At 41.3% G+C, this 18,680-nt stretch overlaps 1 protein-coding gene and 1 long non-coding RNA gene across 3 annotated transcripts in view; one reads left to right on the plus strand and one right to left on the minus strand.

The window, feature by feature from the left end:
• Positions 1 to 12,542, plus strand: part of LOC106994255 (uncharacterized) — a 52,446-nt gene extending 39,904 nt beyond the window's left edge. The window contains exons 2-3 of the long non-coding RNA XR_013407964.1: positions 7,215 to 7,364; positions 10,715 to 12,542. This is a non-coding gene — a long non-coding RNA (uncharacterized LOC106994255). The remainder of the gene's footprint in view (positions 1 to 7,214; positions 7,365 to 10,714) is intronic.
• Positions 1 to 17,497, minus strand: part of CPB2 (carboxypeptidase B2) — a 57,031-nt gene extending 39,534 nt beyond the window's left edge. Inside the window, exon 1 of one of the 2 annotated variants that reach the window (XM_001097608.5) lies at positions 17,342 to 17,497. In XM_001097608.5, coding sequence (XP_001097608.2) covers positions 17,342 to 17,415 — 74 coding nt within the window. In that variant the 5' untranslated portion in view covers positions 17,416 to 17,497. The remainder of the gene's footprint in view (positions 1 to 17,341) is intronic. The other variant, XM_028837478.2, reaches the window with a different exon arrangement.
• Between the last annotated feature and the right edge of the window lie 1,183 nt (positions 17,498 to 18,680).

An 18,680-nucleotide genomic window follows, 5' to 3' on the forward strand; every position in this document is an offset into this window, starting at 1 on the left:
AGTCGGTTACTGAAGCTTGTGCATTTGTCACGTATTTCTCGTGTCATGGTTTTCATCTCTTTCATTTCGTTTATGACCTTCTCTGCATTAATTACTCTAGCCATCAATTCTTCCACTTTTTTTTCAAGATTTTTAGTTTCTTTGCGCTGGGTACGTAATTCCTCCTTTAGCTCTGAGAAATTTGATGGACTGAAGCCTTCTTCTCTCATCTCATCAAAGTCATTCTCCGTCCAGCTTTGATCCGTTGCTGGCGATGAGCTGCGCTCCTTTGCCGGGGGAGATGCACTCTTATTTTTTGAATTTCCAGCTTTTCTGCCCTGCTTTTTCCCCATCTTTGTGGTTTTATCTGCCTCTGGTCTTTGATGATGGTGATGTACTGATGGGGTTTTGGTGTAGGTGTCCTTCCTGTTTGATAGTTTTCCTTCTAACAGTCAGGACCCTCAGCTGTAGGTCTGCTGGAGATTGCTTGAGGTCCACTCCAGACCCTGTTTGCCTGGGTATCAGCAGCAGAGGCTGCAGAAGATAGAATATTTCTGAACAGCGAGTGTACCTGTCTGATTCTTGCTTTGGAAGCTTCCTCTCAGGGGTGTACTCCACCCTGTGAGGTGTGGGGTGTCAGACTGCCCCTAGTGGGGGATGTCTCCCAGTTAGGCTACTCAGGGGTCAGGGACCCACTTGAACAGGGAGTCTGTCCCTTCTCAGATCTCAACCTCCGTGTTGGGAGATCCACTGCTCTCTTCAAAGCTGTCAGACAGAGTCGTTTGCGTCTGCAGAGGTTTCTGCTACGTTTGTTATTGTTTACTGTGCCCTGTCCCCAGAGGTGGAGTCTACAGAGACAGGCAGGTTTCCTTGAGCTGCTGTGAGCTCCACCCAGTTCGAGCTTCCCAGCGGCTTTGTTTACCTACTTAAGCCTCAGCAATGGCGGGCGCCCCTCCCCCAGCCTCGCTGCTGCCTTGCCGGTAGATCACAGACTGCTGTGCTAGCAATGAGGGAGGCTCCGTGGGCATGGGACCCTCCCGGCCAGGTGTGGGATATGATCTCCTGGTGTGCCTGTTTGCTTAAAGCGCAGTATTGGGGTGGGAGTTACCCGATTTTCCAGGTGTTGTGTGTCTCAGTTCCCCTGGCTAGGAAAAGGGATTCCCTTCCCCCTTGCGCTTCCCAGGTGAGGCAATGCCTCGCCCTGCTTCAGCTCTCGCTGGTCGGGCTGCCGCAGCTGACCAGCACCAATCGTCCGGCACTCCCCAGTGAGATGAACCCAGTACCCTCAGTTGAAAATGCAGAAATCACCGGTCTTCTGTGTCGCTCGCGCTGGGAGTTGGAGACTAGAGCTGTTCCTATTCGGCCATCTTGCTCCGCCACGCTTTTTTATTTTTTAATCATTTCCTTCCAGGTTTGTGTGGTTTGTCTTTCTAGATATCTGGGATATAAAGATATTCTCTTATATTTCTTCTGTCCTTCCTATTTAAATTTTAAATTCAATTGAAAATTATTTGGTTGTGTGCAGTGTAAAGAAGAAATAGACTTTTGTTTTCTTCTTAGCATCGTATATTATTATGATTTTTTACATCATCAATATTTTCCCCAGGGATCCACTATGTCAATTTGGTCATATGTCAACTTTCCATCCTGTTTGGCAGAGAAAATGCTGGCACATCAACACCACTGCCTCTTCCTGCACACAGAAAACTTCATTACCCAGCCTTCCGTGTGGTTGTGTTGAGAGCTGGTGCCTGAGCGTCTGCCAATGGGAATGTGTGGGAGTGTTATAGGTGCCTAAGAGTAGGTGTGTCTTCATGTGCATGTGCTCCCTCTCATCCTGCGGCCAGAAGCGAAGAGCCCCTAATGTGGAGTTGCATAATGGAAGCAGCCAAGGTCTCCAAGTTGGAGGAGAGCACCAGGGAGAGTTCTATGACCTTCATCAATTAGTATTATGAGTGAGAAATTACTCTGATCTGAATGTTTGTTTCCCCCCATAATTCATATGTAGAAATCCTAACCTCCAAGGTATTAGGAGGTGAGGGTTTTGGGAGACAATTAGGTCATAAGGGGAGAGGCTTCATGAATGGGATTAGTGACCTTAAAAAAGAGACCCCCTCCCCCTTCCACCACGTGCACATATAGCAGGAAGGTGCTGTCTGTGCAGAAGACGGCCCCTCCGCAAACACAAGAATTAGCTGGTGCTTTGTCCTGAACTTTCCAGCCTCCAGAACTGTGAGCAATAAATTTCTGTTGTTTATAAGCTACACCATTTAAGGCAGTTTTTGTTATAACTGCCCAAATGGACAGAAATAACCCTTTATTGTGTTAAGTAAAGCTATTTCAGGTTTTATTAGTGATTGTAGCATAATCAAGGATTACCCTTGATTATGCAAGGGTTACCCTTGCTAATATAATGTGCTCTATTTCTTAGTTCTCTATTATGTTCTCTATTATGTTGATATATTTGTCTACCCATGAGCCAATATCACTCGTCTTAGTGATAGTAGCTTCATATTACATCATAATACCTTAGAGAACAAACTCTTGCTTCCCCTCTGCCCTGCCCAATTCTTTTTTCACAAGCCTCTTGCCTTGATCCTTTGCTTTTTCACATAATTTTTAAAAATCAGCTGGTTATGTTTCATGAAAAAAATGGTATTTTCATTAGAATTATAGTGGATCAATAGATTAATAATTCAGAGAGAACAGATATACTTATGATACTGAGTGTCATTTATCAGTAAATATAGGGAATTTGTTTATTTGTCTATTCTTTTTTTTTTTTTTTTTTTTTTTTTGAGATGGAGTCTTGCTCTGTCACCCAGGCTGTAGTGCAATGGTGCAATCTTGGCTCACTGCAACCTCTGCCTCACAGGTTCAAGCGATTCTCCTGATTCAGCCTCCTGAGTAGCTGTGATTACAGGTGCACACCACCATGCCCGGCTGATTTTTGTGTTTTTTAGTTGAGATGAGGTTTCACCATGTTGGTCAGGCCAATCTCAAACTCCTGACCTTGTGATCCACCCGCCTCTGCCTCCCAAAGTGCTGGGATTATAGGCGTGAGTCACTGCACCCGGCCTGTCTGTCTATTCTTTAATGCCTTTCCAAAAGTTTTATAATTTTATCCATATAATTTTTTTTTTTTTTTTAAACAGAGTCTTGCTCTGTCGCCCAGGCTGGAGTGCAGTGGTGCATTCTCGGCTCACTGCAACCTCCACCTCCCTGGTTTAAGCAATTCTCCTGACTCAGCCTCCTCAGTAGCTGGGATTACAGGTGCATGCCACCAAGCCCAGCTAATTTTTTGTATTTTTAGTAGAGATGGGGTTTCACCATATAGGTCAGGCTGGTCTTAATCTCCTGACCTTGTGATCCGCCCGCCTCGGTCTTCCAAAGTGCTGGGATTACAGTCGTGAGCCACCGTGCTCGGCCGCACATTTTTAAATTATGTTTTCTTCTAACAAATTTGCCTTTTCATTAGTAAATGATAACTTTTAATATGCCGCCTCTAAGCTCTTTTTTGCTGAGATATAGAAATAAAATTGATTTTTGGTGTTGATTTTCTATTCAGCTCCCTTGATAGTTTTGATAATTTTAGTGTAGATATTTGGGGCGATTTTTCTCTTTGCAATTAATCATTACATCTACGCATACTATTAGGTTGGTGCAAAAGTAAGTGCGCTGTTTGCCATTACTTTTAATGTATTTAATGTACTTCTAATACATTCTGCTTCTTTAATTTCAATGTTTATAGAGCCCCTTTTCCCCTTCCTTTTTGTCTTGCTGTGTTGCCTAGGACTCTAGTACAACATTGAATAGAAATGGAGATAAAATGCATGATTCATAATTTTTAAGAAAAACTTTATAATATTTTACCATTAGAATGCTTGTTTTAGATTTTTGGTAGATGCCTTTTATCAGTTTAAAAAAACTCCTCGCTCTTTGTTATGAGTTTTTATGATGAATAGGTGTGGATTTTAAATGCTTTCTGTAAGATGAGCATATGGGTGTTCTGGCTTAATCTCTTAATGTGGTGAATTGTATCAATAGATTGTTTAAAAAGCAGACACGTGGTTTGTTTTCTCACCTTTGCTTTGTTGTATTTCTATTTTGCAACTCTTGCTAAGGTTGTGAGAATTCTTAGTGATTCTTACACAGCCAAGGCAATAGATTAATGTGACTCAACATGAATTTACTTTCTTTTCACATACCACTTAGGAAAGAATTTCTTAGTAAATGTCCTCATCTCTGCAGCTCTCCATCCAGTTTCATAGGTAAGTGATAAGGAGAGAAAGGAAGCAGTGAGGTGAGGGATTGTGGACTCTGTTAATGGCAATGGCATTCTTAGGTTTCCAGTATACCACTGAGTAACCTCAAAGAACTATTTTATTTAAATTAAAATTAAGCTATGTTGGTGGCATTTGCCAGCTGGGACCCCATTTTTTTTTTAACTGAACAAGATTTTTCTTTTATTTTCAAACAGATATTGCCCTTGAAATATGATATATTTTAAATTAGAAAAAAAATGCTTTCCTCTTGCTTTATTTAAAGCTAATCTTAGACTTTGCTTCCAGTTATACCCTCCTCTATGAAATAACTAAAAACCTGGATAAAATGCATGGAACAACGGCACTGAAGACATTACACCACAGCAACATGATGACTAAATGCAACACATGTTCTGGATTGGATCTCGGAACAGAAAAAGGGCATTAGTGGGAAAACTGGCGAAATCCAAAAAAGTCTGGAGTTTAGTTAATAGTAATATAACAATGTTGATTTCTCAGTTTTTACAAATATATCATGATAATATAAGATGTTAACATTAGGGTATACTGGGTGAGGGGTATACAGTTGTATTACAATCGGCAACTTTTCTGTAAATCCAAAAATATTCCAAATAAATCATGATTTGGAATCATCATTCCAAATAAATAAAGCACAAAAGAGGTTATGATAACTTCTGTTTGTCTTTATTAGCAAAGGCTTCATAGAAGGGATGTCTGGGTGCATAAGAATGTCTAAGAGTGGGTAAAGGCACAATAGCAAGAGATAAAGGGCATTGTTGGGAAAATGGCTCTTGTTCATTGTTGCCAAGTATAGGATACAGGTGTTTAAAGCAAGAGAAGAAGGGTAGCTAAACAGAAATGAGTGTGGGAAGTTATGTTCGTCCTCCCCTAGAGAAGGTCTTGGATGCATTTTGAGAAATTTGGACTTTATTTTGTAGGCAATTAGAAGTTAGAAGGGTAACATTTGAGCTGTGATTTATAAGGATAACTTTATTTGTTTTTTTGTTGTTGTTTGTTTGTTTGTTTTTGAGATGGAGTCTCGCTCCGTCACCCAGGCTGGAGTGCAATGGCGCGATCTCGGCTCACTGCAACCTCCACCTCCTGGGTTCAAGCAATTCTCCTGCCTCAGCCTCCCGAGTAGCTGGGATTACAGGCATGCATCACCATGCCCGGCTAATTTTTGTATTTTTAGTTGAGATGGGGTTTCACCATGTTGGCCCGGCTGGTCTTGAACTCCTGATCTCAGGTGATCCATCCACCTCAGCCTCCCAAAGTGCTGGGATTACAAGCATGAGCCACCACACCCACCAAGGATAACTTTAACAAGGGTGGAGGGTGGCTTTATTTTGGAAATCCTTAGTAAAATATTCTGAATTCTGGAAATAAGCCTATGGAGACTTGATCATCAGAAGAGGGGAAAAATAGCTAGACTGAGAAATTTTATATCAATCTCTGGTACAAGTTTAGCATAAACTATTAAACCAGTGATTAAAGACATATGTTCAAGGATATGTATTACGGCATTATTCATAGTAACAAAACCTAAAAACCATGTGAATGCTTAGCAGTAACAGAACTGTCGAATGTTGGTAGTGTCTCCGCATTCTAGAATGCTTTTCAGTCATTATAAAATATGAGTTTGATTTATAAAAGTTAACTTGGGGGCTTTAAATGACATATTAAGGGAGAGAAGCAAGATGTGGAAAACTTTATGAAATATGATCCTATTTTTGGAAAAAATAAGTTAAAAGGTAAAGAAAAATTGTATGTGTTAAAAGCAAGAGAAAATTATACACAAATAAACAACACATTGTTAGCTTTGATTTGGAGGGTGAGAAATGGCAATTGAAAGCTTTAGTAAGTGACAGGGGAAGAACAAATGAGATTCTTTTTAAAAGAAAGGTTCCTATAGTACCAATAGGAGATACGACATTCAACGAATGTACAATTATACATGGGGATGTATAACTGCATAGAGAAATGCATGAAAGGATGATCACAAAAATGTTCATATTTTCCCAGGATGGTGAAATTTCAGTGTTTTTCTCCCTGATTTTATGATTTTCTGTATTATTTACTTTTTAAACCCAAAAGAACTCTTATTCTTATATTTATTCAAGAAAATTAAATTTAAAGAAAAATCTCCTTTGACTGTGAAAAAGCCACTAACAAGCTTCTCAGCGATGCTGGTAACCCTCTCATCTCACCAGCACATTCCTTATTGTTTTCATAAACAGAATGTTCTCTGGGCCCTTAGAGGAGCATAGTCACCCAGTGGGTTTTCTAGCCTTACATAGCATTTTTATTCTAGTGTGCTCCATCTCTTTTTTCACCATCTGCCACATTCGCTCTGACATTTCTAGTTCAGGTGGTGAGGGCCATGCTTTCTCCAAGCTTCCAAAAACCATCCTAGCAGCATGTTTGTGCCACCTCTTAAGGAACTAACTAGAATGTTAAATTCTGCAGCATGGGTGAGTGCACCTCCTTTGGGGTATAGTCCCTTTCCTTTGCTAACATGCCCAGCACTTCCACAGCCAGTGTAAGTTGTGACTACCCTAAGTTACTGGCTTGGAGGCCAGGAGGGGAGCTGGGAATAGATCCTGAGGGCTAACTATAGGACATGCCATTACAGAACTGAGCTCTTTGATAGCAATGGGGATGTTAAGATCCCTATATAGAGAAGCCAGGCAGGAGGGCTTAACCACCAGTAACAAGTTGGGCACAGTTATTACAATGAGCAGTAAGGTCAGAGTGGCAGCCAGAGGACCATGACCCTCAGAAAATTGTCGAGTTGGTTAGGAGAACACAGAGTTCTTAGGCGCAAGATAGAGAAGCAGCCAACAAAAGGATTGCTCAGTCTTTACAATAAAAATAAATCAAAGCTGGATAATGAGAGAGGCTGAGGACAGCTATCCTAATCAAAAGTCATAATCCATTGCCTTTTTCCAGATCTGAGCTGTTCTTAGACCCAGAATTTCTTGCCTGAAGGAGGAATCAGGTCCCCACAAGGGAAGACCCTGCAACTGTATAAAAAAAGAATCTAAAAAGATTGTGACTCCTTTAGTCCTTTCCCAAAGAGACCTATGGAAATTTCCTCAGGTAAGTCTGCACACTGGGGAAAGGGTAATACTCAAATATTTTCAGGTCAGTTGGATGCAGGGTCAATGTCCAAGCTGATTTTGAAACCTGGGTATCTGGAGTCCTAGCCTAAGTCTAGCTCATAGGGGGTGCACCATGTCAATGGATTCCCCCATGATTATTTCCCTGGTCACCAAATGTATAATTGACACGAACATACTAGATAGTTGGCAGAACCTCCACATTGTTTCCTTGACTGTGAGACAAGAGCTATCATAGTGGGAAAAGCCAAAAGGAAACCTCTGAAATTGCCCAACCTCCCAGTCAGATATCAAAATTAAAAAAAAAAAAAATTCATCTTTGGGGGGAAATGACAAATATCAGTACCACCCTTAAAGACCTAAAAGACGCAGGGATGGTAGATCCCATCAAATCCACATTTAATTTGCCATCTGGATCCCGGAAAACGACAGCAAACAATCAAACTCAACCAAGCAGGATTCTCAATTGCAGCCATAGTGCTTGATGTGGCATCTTTGCCGGGGTAGAGTCTCAGGCATATGGTATTCAGCTATTGCGCTGTATATGCCAGTCAGAAAAAGCACCAGAACAGTTCACATCCACTTGGGACAGACACCAGTGTATATTTACAGTCTTGCCTCAGCTTTAATTAACTTTCTCACTCTCCAGCTGCAAGATGTGTACTTGATATAAGCCCCCAACCACTGTGCTCTGAAATCTGTCCCCGTGTTAGTGCTAATACCACATTTTCCACTGGGTGCTTGCAGCTAATAACTGAGTATGGTGGGGATACTAAGGGAGGCTCTTTCTGCAAAACTGGAAACTCTTCTGATGAGTTACTTTGGCTATAGGACCTTTTTTTTTTTTTTTTTTTTTTTTTTTGAGACAGAGTTGTGCTCTTGTCACCCAGGCTGGAGTACAACGGAGCAATCCCGGCTCACTACAACGTCCGCCTCGTGGGTTCAAGCGATTCTCCTGCCTCAGCCTCTTGAGTAACTGGGATTACAGGCACGCACCATCATGCCCGGCTAATTTTCGTATTTTTAGTAAAAATAGGGATTCAGCATATTGGTCAGGCTGGTCTCGAACTCCTGACCTCAGGTAATCCACCCACCTCAGCCTCTCAAAGTGCTGGGATTACAGGCGTGAGCCACTGTGCCTGGCCAGAGCTCTTTGTTGGTTTTGCCAAAACTTTCTTAGAACTGCACTACGACCTGAAATATTCCCTACCCACTTCCTTCCTTTCCTCTCTCCTCCACAGGGGTTAAGCTTGCATTGCAGTCTCATGGCTCTCCCAGCCTCCTCCAGCCCTCTCCCCATTTCTTGCACCTAAGCATTTTCCCCAACACACCTCTTGCACAGCTAATACCATCTTGGTGTCTGCTTCTCAGAGGATCATAACTGACACAAGTAGGAAGAGGAAGTCTGATACAGTCAAGTTGATAGTGCATGGGTGCAAGTAAAAAATGAAGTGGACTGGGCACGGTGGCTCACGCTTGTAATCCCAGCACTTTGGAAGGCTGAGGTGAGTGGATCACCTGAGGTCAGGAGTTCGAGACCAGCCTGGTGAACATGGTGAAATCCCATCTCTACTAAAAATACAAAAAATTAGCTGGGCGTGGTGGCGGGCACCTGTAATGCCAGCTACTTGGGAGGCTGAGGCAGGAGAATTGCTTGAACCCAGGAGGCAGAGGTTGCAGTGAGCTGATCCTGCGCCACTGCACTCAAGCATGGGCGACAGAGGGAGACTCCATCTCAAAAAAGAAAAAAAAATGTAAGGGGTTCTGCATTATGGACTCACTCGGGTGACCGAAAGATAGCAGAGAGGGCAATCGTCCCAAATAGGCAGAGCTTCAGTGTTACATCTCATCATACACCTTGTGTGGAAAAGGTGTTTCCAGTGTTAGAATATGCAGGAATTCATGGATAGTAGCAAGTGACATGACTGGAAAACCCCTCAAGAACCTGGAAGAAGAAATATTGACAGATTGGAGATAAAGAGATTGGAGAAAGGGGGATGTGAATGGAACTATGGGAGTAGGCAGAAAGTGTGAAGGTCTTTGTATCACTTATTAATGCCTAACCAGGAGCACCCACAACAGAATAGACATTAAACAACTGCATAAACAAAATGACTCAGCCAGTTGATGTCAGTCAGCCTGTGTCAACAGCCACCCCAATGCTGGCACAAAGGGCACTTGCACAGAATAGCCTGATGGCAGAGATGATATGTGCATGGCTCCAGCAGCACGGACTCCTCTCATTAAGGCTGATCTAGCTACTGTTGCTGCCCCATGTCTAACTTGCCAGCAACAGAGACCAAAGTTGAGCCCCAGAATCAGCACCATTCCTCAAAGAGACCAGCTAGTCACTTGGTGGTAAGTTGACTACATCTGTCCTCTTCCACTCTGGGTATGGGTTTGTCTCTTCTGCCCGCAGGGCCTCAGGCAAGCATCACCATACAAGGGCTTGCAGAGAGTTTGACCCACTGATACAAGAGCTCACATAACATCCTATCAGATCATGGGCTGCACTTTACAACAAGGAAATTACAGAAATGGGTCCATTACCATGGAATCCACTTAGCCTCTCACCTACCACAATACCAACTTGCTGCTAGCCTGATACTGCAATACAAATGGTTTGTTGAAGGATCAGTTGAGGTGCTAACTTGGAAGGCAACATCCTCCAGTACACACTTTAAATGAATACTCATATGGTGCTGTGTCCCTACTAGTTAGTATACATGGTTCCAGGAACCAAGTTGGAGTGTTTCCATTTACCATCACTCCAGGTAACCCACTTGGAGAATTAGTACTTTAAATCTACAAATAGGGACTCTGTACTGTTAAAAGTTCTGGCTTCCAGAAAGCATAGGAAGAGTTCCTTTAAACTGAAAGCTGTTGTTCCTGTCCGGTCATTTCAGTTTCCTCATGTTGATCGATTATCAGGAAGGAGAGGAGTTACCGGGGTTTTCTAGCCATGCAGGAAGGGTATTTGACTCCAGTATTCAGAAGGACATTGAAGGCTGCACTTACATACTGAATGTGGCATCCAGCTTAGGCATTCTGTAATATTTCCTCGTCCAAATTTGATGTATACAGACAATTGCAGCAGCCATGGCCCAAGAGGGCCCAGTGACTATGACTCAGATCCTGAAGGCTGAGGCTCTGGGTTGTCTCACCAGGTAAACCACCTAGAGTAGAAGAGGTGCTAGCAAAGGGTGAGGGGGAAACAGACTGGGCAGGGGAGAAGAGGAATGACAAGTATTGGTTACAGCCTCAAGACTAGCTATAACTGTGAAGGTTGTAGTTTATTTCACTAACTTTCCCCTTGTATGTTTTCTTTAGGAAGAGAGACCAAGCAGAATCCCAGAAGAGCTGATCTCAAAGCTTATTTTATGAAGAAAATTGACCTGAGTGACACAAAGGGTTGGATTGCAGTAGATGTCATGTTTTGCTGCCTAGATCTCCATCCAGGGATGCACCTTCATTTCCTCAGCTTCTTCATTTCCTCAGCTTCTTCATTTCCTCAGCTTCTTTATGTCCTCAGCTTCTTCATGTCCTCAGCTTCTGGGAGGGTTGGCAGCTGCCATTCTCACCTGAGTACTTTTCTAGGACTTGCCCTTGTCTGAAGAGAGCTGTGTTGCCCAACATGATGCCTCCTCCAAGGTACAATCCACACCCAGTGATTAATAAACAGGGGTTACGAAGGCATGCCTGCTTGCCCCAGTTTGGGACAACTTTACCAGGCCAACCCAGCCTCAAGGCTCTCTGCAGGAACAGGTGAGGCCATAGTTGTGACTACATCACAGTTCAATTTCTCCTCTGCCCAAGCCTCCTTCCTTCATTCCTCCACAGATGTTGATCCTGAGACTCCTTTCCAGTAAACTTCCTCCATGCAATCTTCATCGCAGAGTCTGTTTCCTGGGGAAACTAACCTGCAACTGATACAAATGCCTGTTCTGTGAGATAAAACACTAAAAGTGCAATGCGAGTGGTATAAATATTCTGCTACAGGAATACAAAGTCAAATATCTTTTTTGGCTTAGGTAGTCAGAGAATGGAGATATTCTGAGTTGGACTTCTGAGATAGTGGGATTTGATAGGTGAAGTGGAGATGAGATGGCATAAGACTAACATAGGCAGAATTTTGCTAAATGAATTGGAGATGAAACATCGTAAGTGCAGGTGCACAAGTAGAAAAGTAAAATCAGAGCTCAAGGAAGGGGAAGTGATCCAGCTGGGGGGAAACATGGGGCCTATATCGAGATATACCAGGAAAATAAAGCCAGGACAAATGGCAGGGTAGGACCTGATTGTTGAGGGTCTTAAATGCTGGGGTCAAGATTATGGCCTTTACTTACAAGTTGGTTGGGCATGATTCTGGGAGTTTTAACAAAAGAAGTGGCAAACTCAAAGCTTCCTTTTCATGGAAAGTATGGAGAAGTGGAGGTTCATATGATTAAATCACTGTAATTTCAGTGTGAACTTCCTAACAATTTGAGCTAACCATGAGATAGGACAACTTATCAAGCAATGAGCTCTCCATTATCTAAACAGAAGCTAAATTTCAAGTCCATGTAGAGGAAGTCTTGTGTTGACTAGAATATAAGATGTTTGGAGGGACTTTTCTTCTTTTTTACTGATATTTACTAACTTGGATATTTTGCTAAGTGCTTTACAGGTATTCTTATTTAATCCTCACAAGGCAGTATGGTAGATAATCTATTATATTGAAAATAATGGGCCCGGCACGGTGGCTCACGTCTGTAATCCCAGCACTTTAGGAGGCCGAGGCGGGTGGATCACCTGAGGTCGGGAGTTCAAGACTAGCCTGACCAACATGGTGAAACCCTGTGTTTACTAAAAATACAAAAATAAGCTTGGTGTAGTAACTCACACCTGTAGTCCCAGCTATTTGGGAGGCTAAAGCATGAGAATCACTTGAACCCCAGAGGTGGAAGTTACAGTGAGCCAAAATCACACCATTGGACTCCAGCCTGGGCAACAGAGTATGACTAGGTCAAGAAAGAAAGAAAGACAGAGAGAGAGAAAGAGAGAAAGAGAGAAAGAGAGAGAGAGGGAGGGAGAGAGAGAGGAAGGAAGGAAGGAAGGAAGAAAGGAAGGAAGGAAAACATGCTGAGTAGACAGTATTAAACTAAAAAAAAAAAAAAAATCCTAATGTATTAAAGAAGGAGAAAAGTCCAAAAAGTAGTCAACAAGCAGAGAAAGAAAGAAAATATAAAGGTAAAAATGTATATTATCCAAATGAGGCCTCTTTCTTAAGAAGAAAAAATTAAGGAAATTCAAAAAATAAGTTAGGAAATAGTGAGTAAAATTATGAAGTTAAAAATTCACCAAAAATGTATTGATATGTCCAAGTTCAGCTTGTAGTGAACAGACTCTTCTTATGCAGAATTTGAGCAAAGTGCTAACACAACAGAGTTAGGTAATGGGATGAGGGTCAGATCACTCTATTTTTGGAAACTGGTTTCATGACTGCTTCCCCTTACTTAGTCATAGACAGGCTATATAAAAAGCTGTTAGAGTGGAAAGAGGGAGAGGATTTGTGAATTTTTTTTTTTAGCAAGTTGTTATGGTTCTGTAATAAACCACCCTCCCAAAGGGATGAAGTTTCGGGGTATACTCCCTTCACCTCAGCCTAGTAGGGGGACTTCCAGGAGAGAATGAGAGAGTTTAATGTTTCCTCAATTTACAGACGCAAAGACTGGTGCCTGACTTCTCCTGATAAAGCTAAACCTGCATGTGGCTGGTCTCTAGTTGGCTAGATAGTAGTTGTTAAAATGGAAAGAAACACTTAATGTTAGATGCCGTCCAATAGGACCACCTACAGGGATGGAAGGTTCTCAGCAGCAAGAGCCCAGAGGTAGAAATAAGACTCGTAGGGGTGAAGGATGGAGTCACAAGTAAACACCTGGACAAGGAAGCATCTGTCCTGGTCCAGAGGCTTCCCCAATAAAGATGTCTCACACAACTCTAAGAAGTTAGAACTTGAGAAAAAGACTAACTAGAAAAAGAGTAAGGTGTGTGTGTGTGTGGAAGAGGTGAGGCAGTTGTTTTCCTGTAAATAATGTTAAATTAAACTAAATTTGGTCTGAGGATGCCTCGTAACTTGAGTGTCTACATAACAAACTGCAACCTAACTTAGGAGTATTTTTTTTTTTTGTACTAACGAGGTGAGCCTCAGCCAATCACAGCAGCCAAGCTACAGCCAATCCCATGTGGCCAACTGATCAGCCCTTGCCCAGTAAGACAACTGCTCACCTGTAACTACTCAAGCTGCTTCTGGACCTCATTTCCATTTGCTGTTTGTAAACGCTGCCTGCCCACCTAGCTGAGCAGAACTCTCTGAACTTCTTGCGTTTTTGAGGGTTACTTGATTAGAAAATTGTTCTTTGTTCAATTAAACTTTGCTAAATATAATTCGTTTAAAGATTTTCTTTTAACAACAAAGATGGAACTGACATTCTAATTTCTAAATTGAGGCTATTTGTATTTTTAGCAGGACCCAAGGACTGTCGCTTAAGAGCAGGCTAAAAAGCCTTGAAATTTTCTAACTTTCCATGCAAGAGCAGTGATAGATAACCCCACTACGCAAAATGTCATGGGGCTAAGGGAGACAAAAATACAGCTGTGTTTCAATTGCGTCTCTGAATGATACAATTATAGCACTTACACAATAACCACTTGAGAAAAAAGAACAGCCTTACACCAAAAATAGAATGAGAAGTACAAGCACAATGAAGTAACAGGTCACTTTACACAAAAAGTAAAATGAGGCTCAAAGGGGATGAGCAAATTGCCCAAGGCTGCACTGGTGGTAAGTAGCAGATCTGGGGCTCGAGTCTAGATCCTGAGCTTTTAATACCTATGCAACACTTCCTCTGTTCCTTCCCTTCTGAGAATGCGATTATGTTCATTGGGGTGTATTCCCTACTGTGGTTTACAGGGGAGGGTTCACATTTTCATGTTCTGAAAGATTATTTTGAATTTAAAAAGCTGGCAAGATGTCTCTGAACAATGGAACATAGCCCAAGGCTACAATTTTGTTATACACATTACAGTGTTCTAAGGCCACTGGTGGCCTGTTCTTTGAGATGAAAACAATACATTAGTAGGAGCTAAGTGAAAGAGAGTAAACTGGTCTCCAGGTACCCAGATAGTACGTGAAGTCAACAGAAGGAAAACTTGCTGTGGTCTATTAATAATTCAAAAGCCCTTTATCGTCAATCCTCTTCCACTCTCTAATTCTTTCTTCCTAGTTTCTCTTACTTCCTCTTTCCAAATAGCCTGGGCTGGCAGGCTGCATTTAGGTAATCACTGCACAATACAATTACTGACTCTGTTTACAAGATTCTTGCTGGTATTTTATTTTCACCCTTTATGGTGTTTGGTTTTTAAAAGCAAATGAATAGGGAGTCATGATTTTTTGGCTGCCTTTGTCTTTGGCATATGACATTTATGCCTTTAAAACCTGTTGTTGTTGTTCCAGGGCATTTCACTGATGAAATTGATCAAAATAAACCTACAAATCAGCCACTAAGAGACTACATGAATACAAACTGTTATTAGGAAAATGATCATGGAAAAAAAATTATAACAAAGAACAGGTTTAAGAAAAAGCCAGAGTTGTTTTTTTTTTTTTTTTTTTTAGAAGGGTTTATATTCTCAACACCAGCAATAATTTGTCAAAGTCTGTTGCTCTGAGTGAAATTAGATTTCCTTTTTAGCTTCAGGAATAAGCCATTCCTGGAAAAGTGGAGCTCAGAAACATTTGCTACAAAAATTTATTTTTACTCACAGAAAGAATAATTTGCAGTGTTATTTCTAGTGAAGGGATGGGAACCAGGATTCAGATATTCATCTGTCTACAATACCGAGGTCCTCCTACCTCCCCTACCCTACAAAGGGACCCTCGCAGTATACAAAAGTATTAGATATTTTTAGTGTGATATTCTTTGGTTAAAATATAGTCACATTCTCGTTCCTTTCTTCAAGCATAAGTATCAGTCAGATTTCAGAGTATAAGCTGAAGCAACAAATAGTAAGAAAAGCCATGCATGAAGATATTTTCTCACTCGTTTTTTTACTATTTTATTTTTGGCTACTTCTTTTATTTGCATTATATTTAGTGTCACTAAGCTGCTATACACGTACTCATTTGAAGAGATGTGCTAAAGCTTTTGGTGTGTTTTGCTATTGATTATCCGATCTAAGAGTTTGGGTTACTCTATGATCAAGATGGCGGTCTGCAGTGAGTCCACCTGCCCGCCAACCTCTGCAACAGCCAGCTGAGGATACTTGCACTGGGCTGACGCTGAGGCCATAATTAGATCTGCTAGGGGGTGAGGACCATGAAACTGGATCTCCAATCCTGAACCTCTCTTCCAAGCTACATTCCAAACCAACTGTTGCCTCCAACTCCCTTTGACTAAATCTGACCTCCCTTCAAACTGGCTCTCTTCCTACTTTCCAGATTTTATAGAAGCACTGCTGTGCAGTGCACAGAGTTGAAATGAGGCTCAAGTGGGTTTGAATCCAAGCTCTACACTTACTGTTTGATCTTGGGCCAACGATTTATTCTTCCTGAGGCTCAGTGTCCTCCTTTGTAAAATGTCAGTAAAGATTCCTAGCATGTAGGATTTTGTGCATTTAAAGAGATAACATTTCTAAGTGACTAGCTGAGTGCCTGGCACAAACACGGGCACTAAATAAGCAGAGGTTTCCTCCCTTTCCCCTCACTGTCAATGGTACTGCCAGTGTGTACAATAGCCAAGTTGGACATGTTGATACCAATTTTTCTCTTCTCCCCCTTTCCCTTAATTGAAGCCAATCATCAAGTTATAGAATATTAGAACTAACAGGAACCTTAGAAATCCTGACCATATGATTCACCAATACAATACAGAGAAAGACATTTCTGATCAATGCAGCAATCTTGACCCCCATGTCGATTAAATAACAACCATTATTTTATGACAGAATTTGTTGCTCGACATTTGACAATCATATTGAACAAAAGAAGATCAATCAACTATAAACAGTTCAGGGATCATGTAAAAACACAGCTTCAGGCTCACAAGGTAAGATCTATTTTCCAAACTGTTGTCCTATGGTTATTTATTACTACAAACTTTTTTTTGGTGGTAGAAAAAGTGTCCCTGGTACATTCCTTTGCCCTATGTCTCTTCTTTCTTTGTCATTTACTAACATGAGGAGAGGGATCTGTCTCAAAGATAATTGAAGGAGAAAGCGATCATAGAACCAAAACAAAGGGGGAAAAATAAGATAATTCCAAAGGAAACAATATCAATGTTTTAAAGCCTAAAAACTGACTACTTAATAAATTACCTTACATGTACCCTGGAACTATTCGCTCTATGCATTGCATGAGCTCATTTGTGTTCTTCTAGATAGTTTATCCTGAGGGAGTCTACTAAGCAAAATAAGAATTAGATAATAGTTCTTTATCACACAACTCTTCTTCCTTTCATAGTCCATGCTAAATAATCATGCATGATCCAAACTTCCTATTTAACACTTCACCCTCTTCTTCCTCCTGTGTTCCATGTACAAGGAGAAAATAAATGATCCATAGTTAATTTTTTTAATGTGAAGACAGGAAGAATATGAATCATACATCAAGTTAGAATATAAATAATTATGTTTATAAAAGATTTAATTTCTTGAATCTTCATAGTCACTGGATATGCATATCATCCAACGTTCTCCCAATAATAAAACCAGAGCCAGGAAAGAAAAAAGACCCTCTCTTTAGTGATAGCCCATTATGCTAAAGTCTACTTATTTGTCAGGGCAACTTGGAAAGTTCTCAAAGACCTGGCCTTCAAAGTTTACCATTTTGCCCACCAGCTCAGTGCACTGACTTAACACGACATGTGGCAAACAAGTGAGGAGAGTGGCCCACCACAGTCTAGGATTCTATTGGGTTACCTCTGAAACGCGAAGACATGCTGCTCACAGAAGAGAACAATGGGTACAAGGACTGCAAGACTGCAAAGCTTCATCCCAACAGCAATTTTCTGTACAACAAATTTCTCTGAAGAGAAAGACCCAGATCATTGATTGCATAACAGCCTTCTTTACACACTGGTTAAAATATAATGGCATGTTCCCTCTTGTTCCTGTGGGTCAATCAACTTAGCTTCCATTTCCACTCCCAAAAAGAGAAATACTTTTGGCTTAGTTAGACTGTTGCTTGATAATTAAACACTCAAAAAGAGTATGATGAGAGTTGCTCTTAATTTAGACTATCTAGAATATGTGTAACTCCTTGGGGAAGATAGGGCCAAGAATAGAAGGATAGTAAGACTGTAGGATCTTGTCTGGTTTGTTGCAGAACAATAGCTATAGAATATTTACTAATGGATATATAGCCCATGTTGAGGGAGGTCTACTGTGAAGTAGTATAAATGTCTTCCCTTGCCTCTGACTTTTTCAACATTTTAAATTTATGAAGACATAAAAAGTGAGATCCTCAAATGTGGCTAATCCAATCCAATGTTGAAGTGCAGTTTGTGAGGATGATTACAGGATCTCTGTTCAAAACGATGTTTCCTTGATCATATGGAATGATGGGCCCACCCCCGATAAGAATACTATTTCATGAAAGCTGGTTCAAGCAATATAAGATATCAGGTCACTTTGAATCTCATTTATTTAAAGGTCACCATAATAGCCATCAACTAAATCCAGGCCCATCCCCTATAATCTTGAAAGTAGCATCGAATAACATTTTGTCTAGTATGAGGCCATATCCTACCCTCTGTAAGTGGGTGGAGCCCTCTTTCCCTACATTCCCATTGGTTAATGCATTTGAATGTTCTTGAAGTCAGGATTGGCAAATTTGCAAAATAAATCAGCCTGCCCACAATTAACTTCTAAAAAGAAAATGATTTTTGTTTGTTTTGTTTTGTTGTTTTTGTTTTTGAGACAGTCTCACTCTGTAGCCCAAGCTGGAGTGCAGAGGTGCGATCTTGGCTCACTGCAATCTTCACCTCTGGGACTCAAGCAATTCTCCCGCCTCAGCCTCCCAAGTAGCTGGGACCAGAGTCTTGCCCCACCACACCCGGTTAATTTTTTTTGTATTTTTAGTAGAGACAGGGTTACACCATGTTGCCCTGGGTGGTCTCAAACTCCTGAGCTCAAGAGTTCCACCCGCCTCTGCCTTCCAAAGTGCTGGGATTACAGGCATGAGCCAGCGCGCCCGGCCAGAAGAAAATGATTGAGATTTCAAACTTTTCCTTTTGAGATTCAAAGCTATTGAATATTT

Source organism: Macaca mulatta, chromosome 17 (genome assembly GCF_049350105.2).
Source record: "Macaca mulatta isolate MMU2019108-1 chromosome 17, T2T-MMU8v2.0, whole genome shotgun sequence".
NCBI lineage: Eukaryota > Metazoa > Chordata > Mammalia > Primates > Cercopithecidae > Macaca > Macaca mulatta.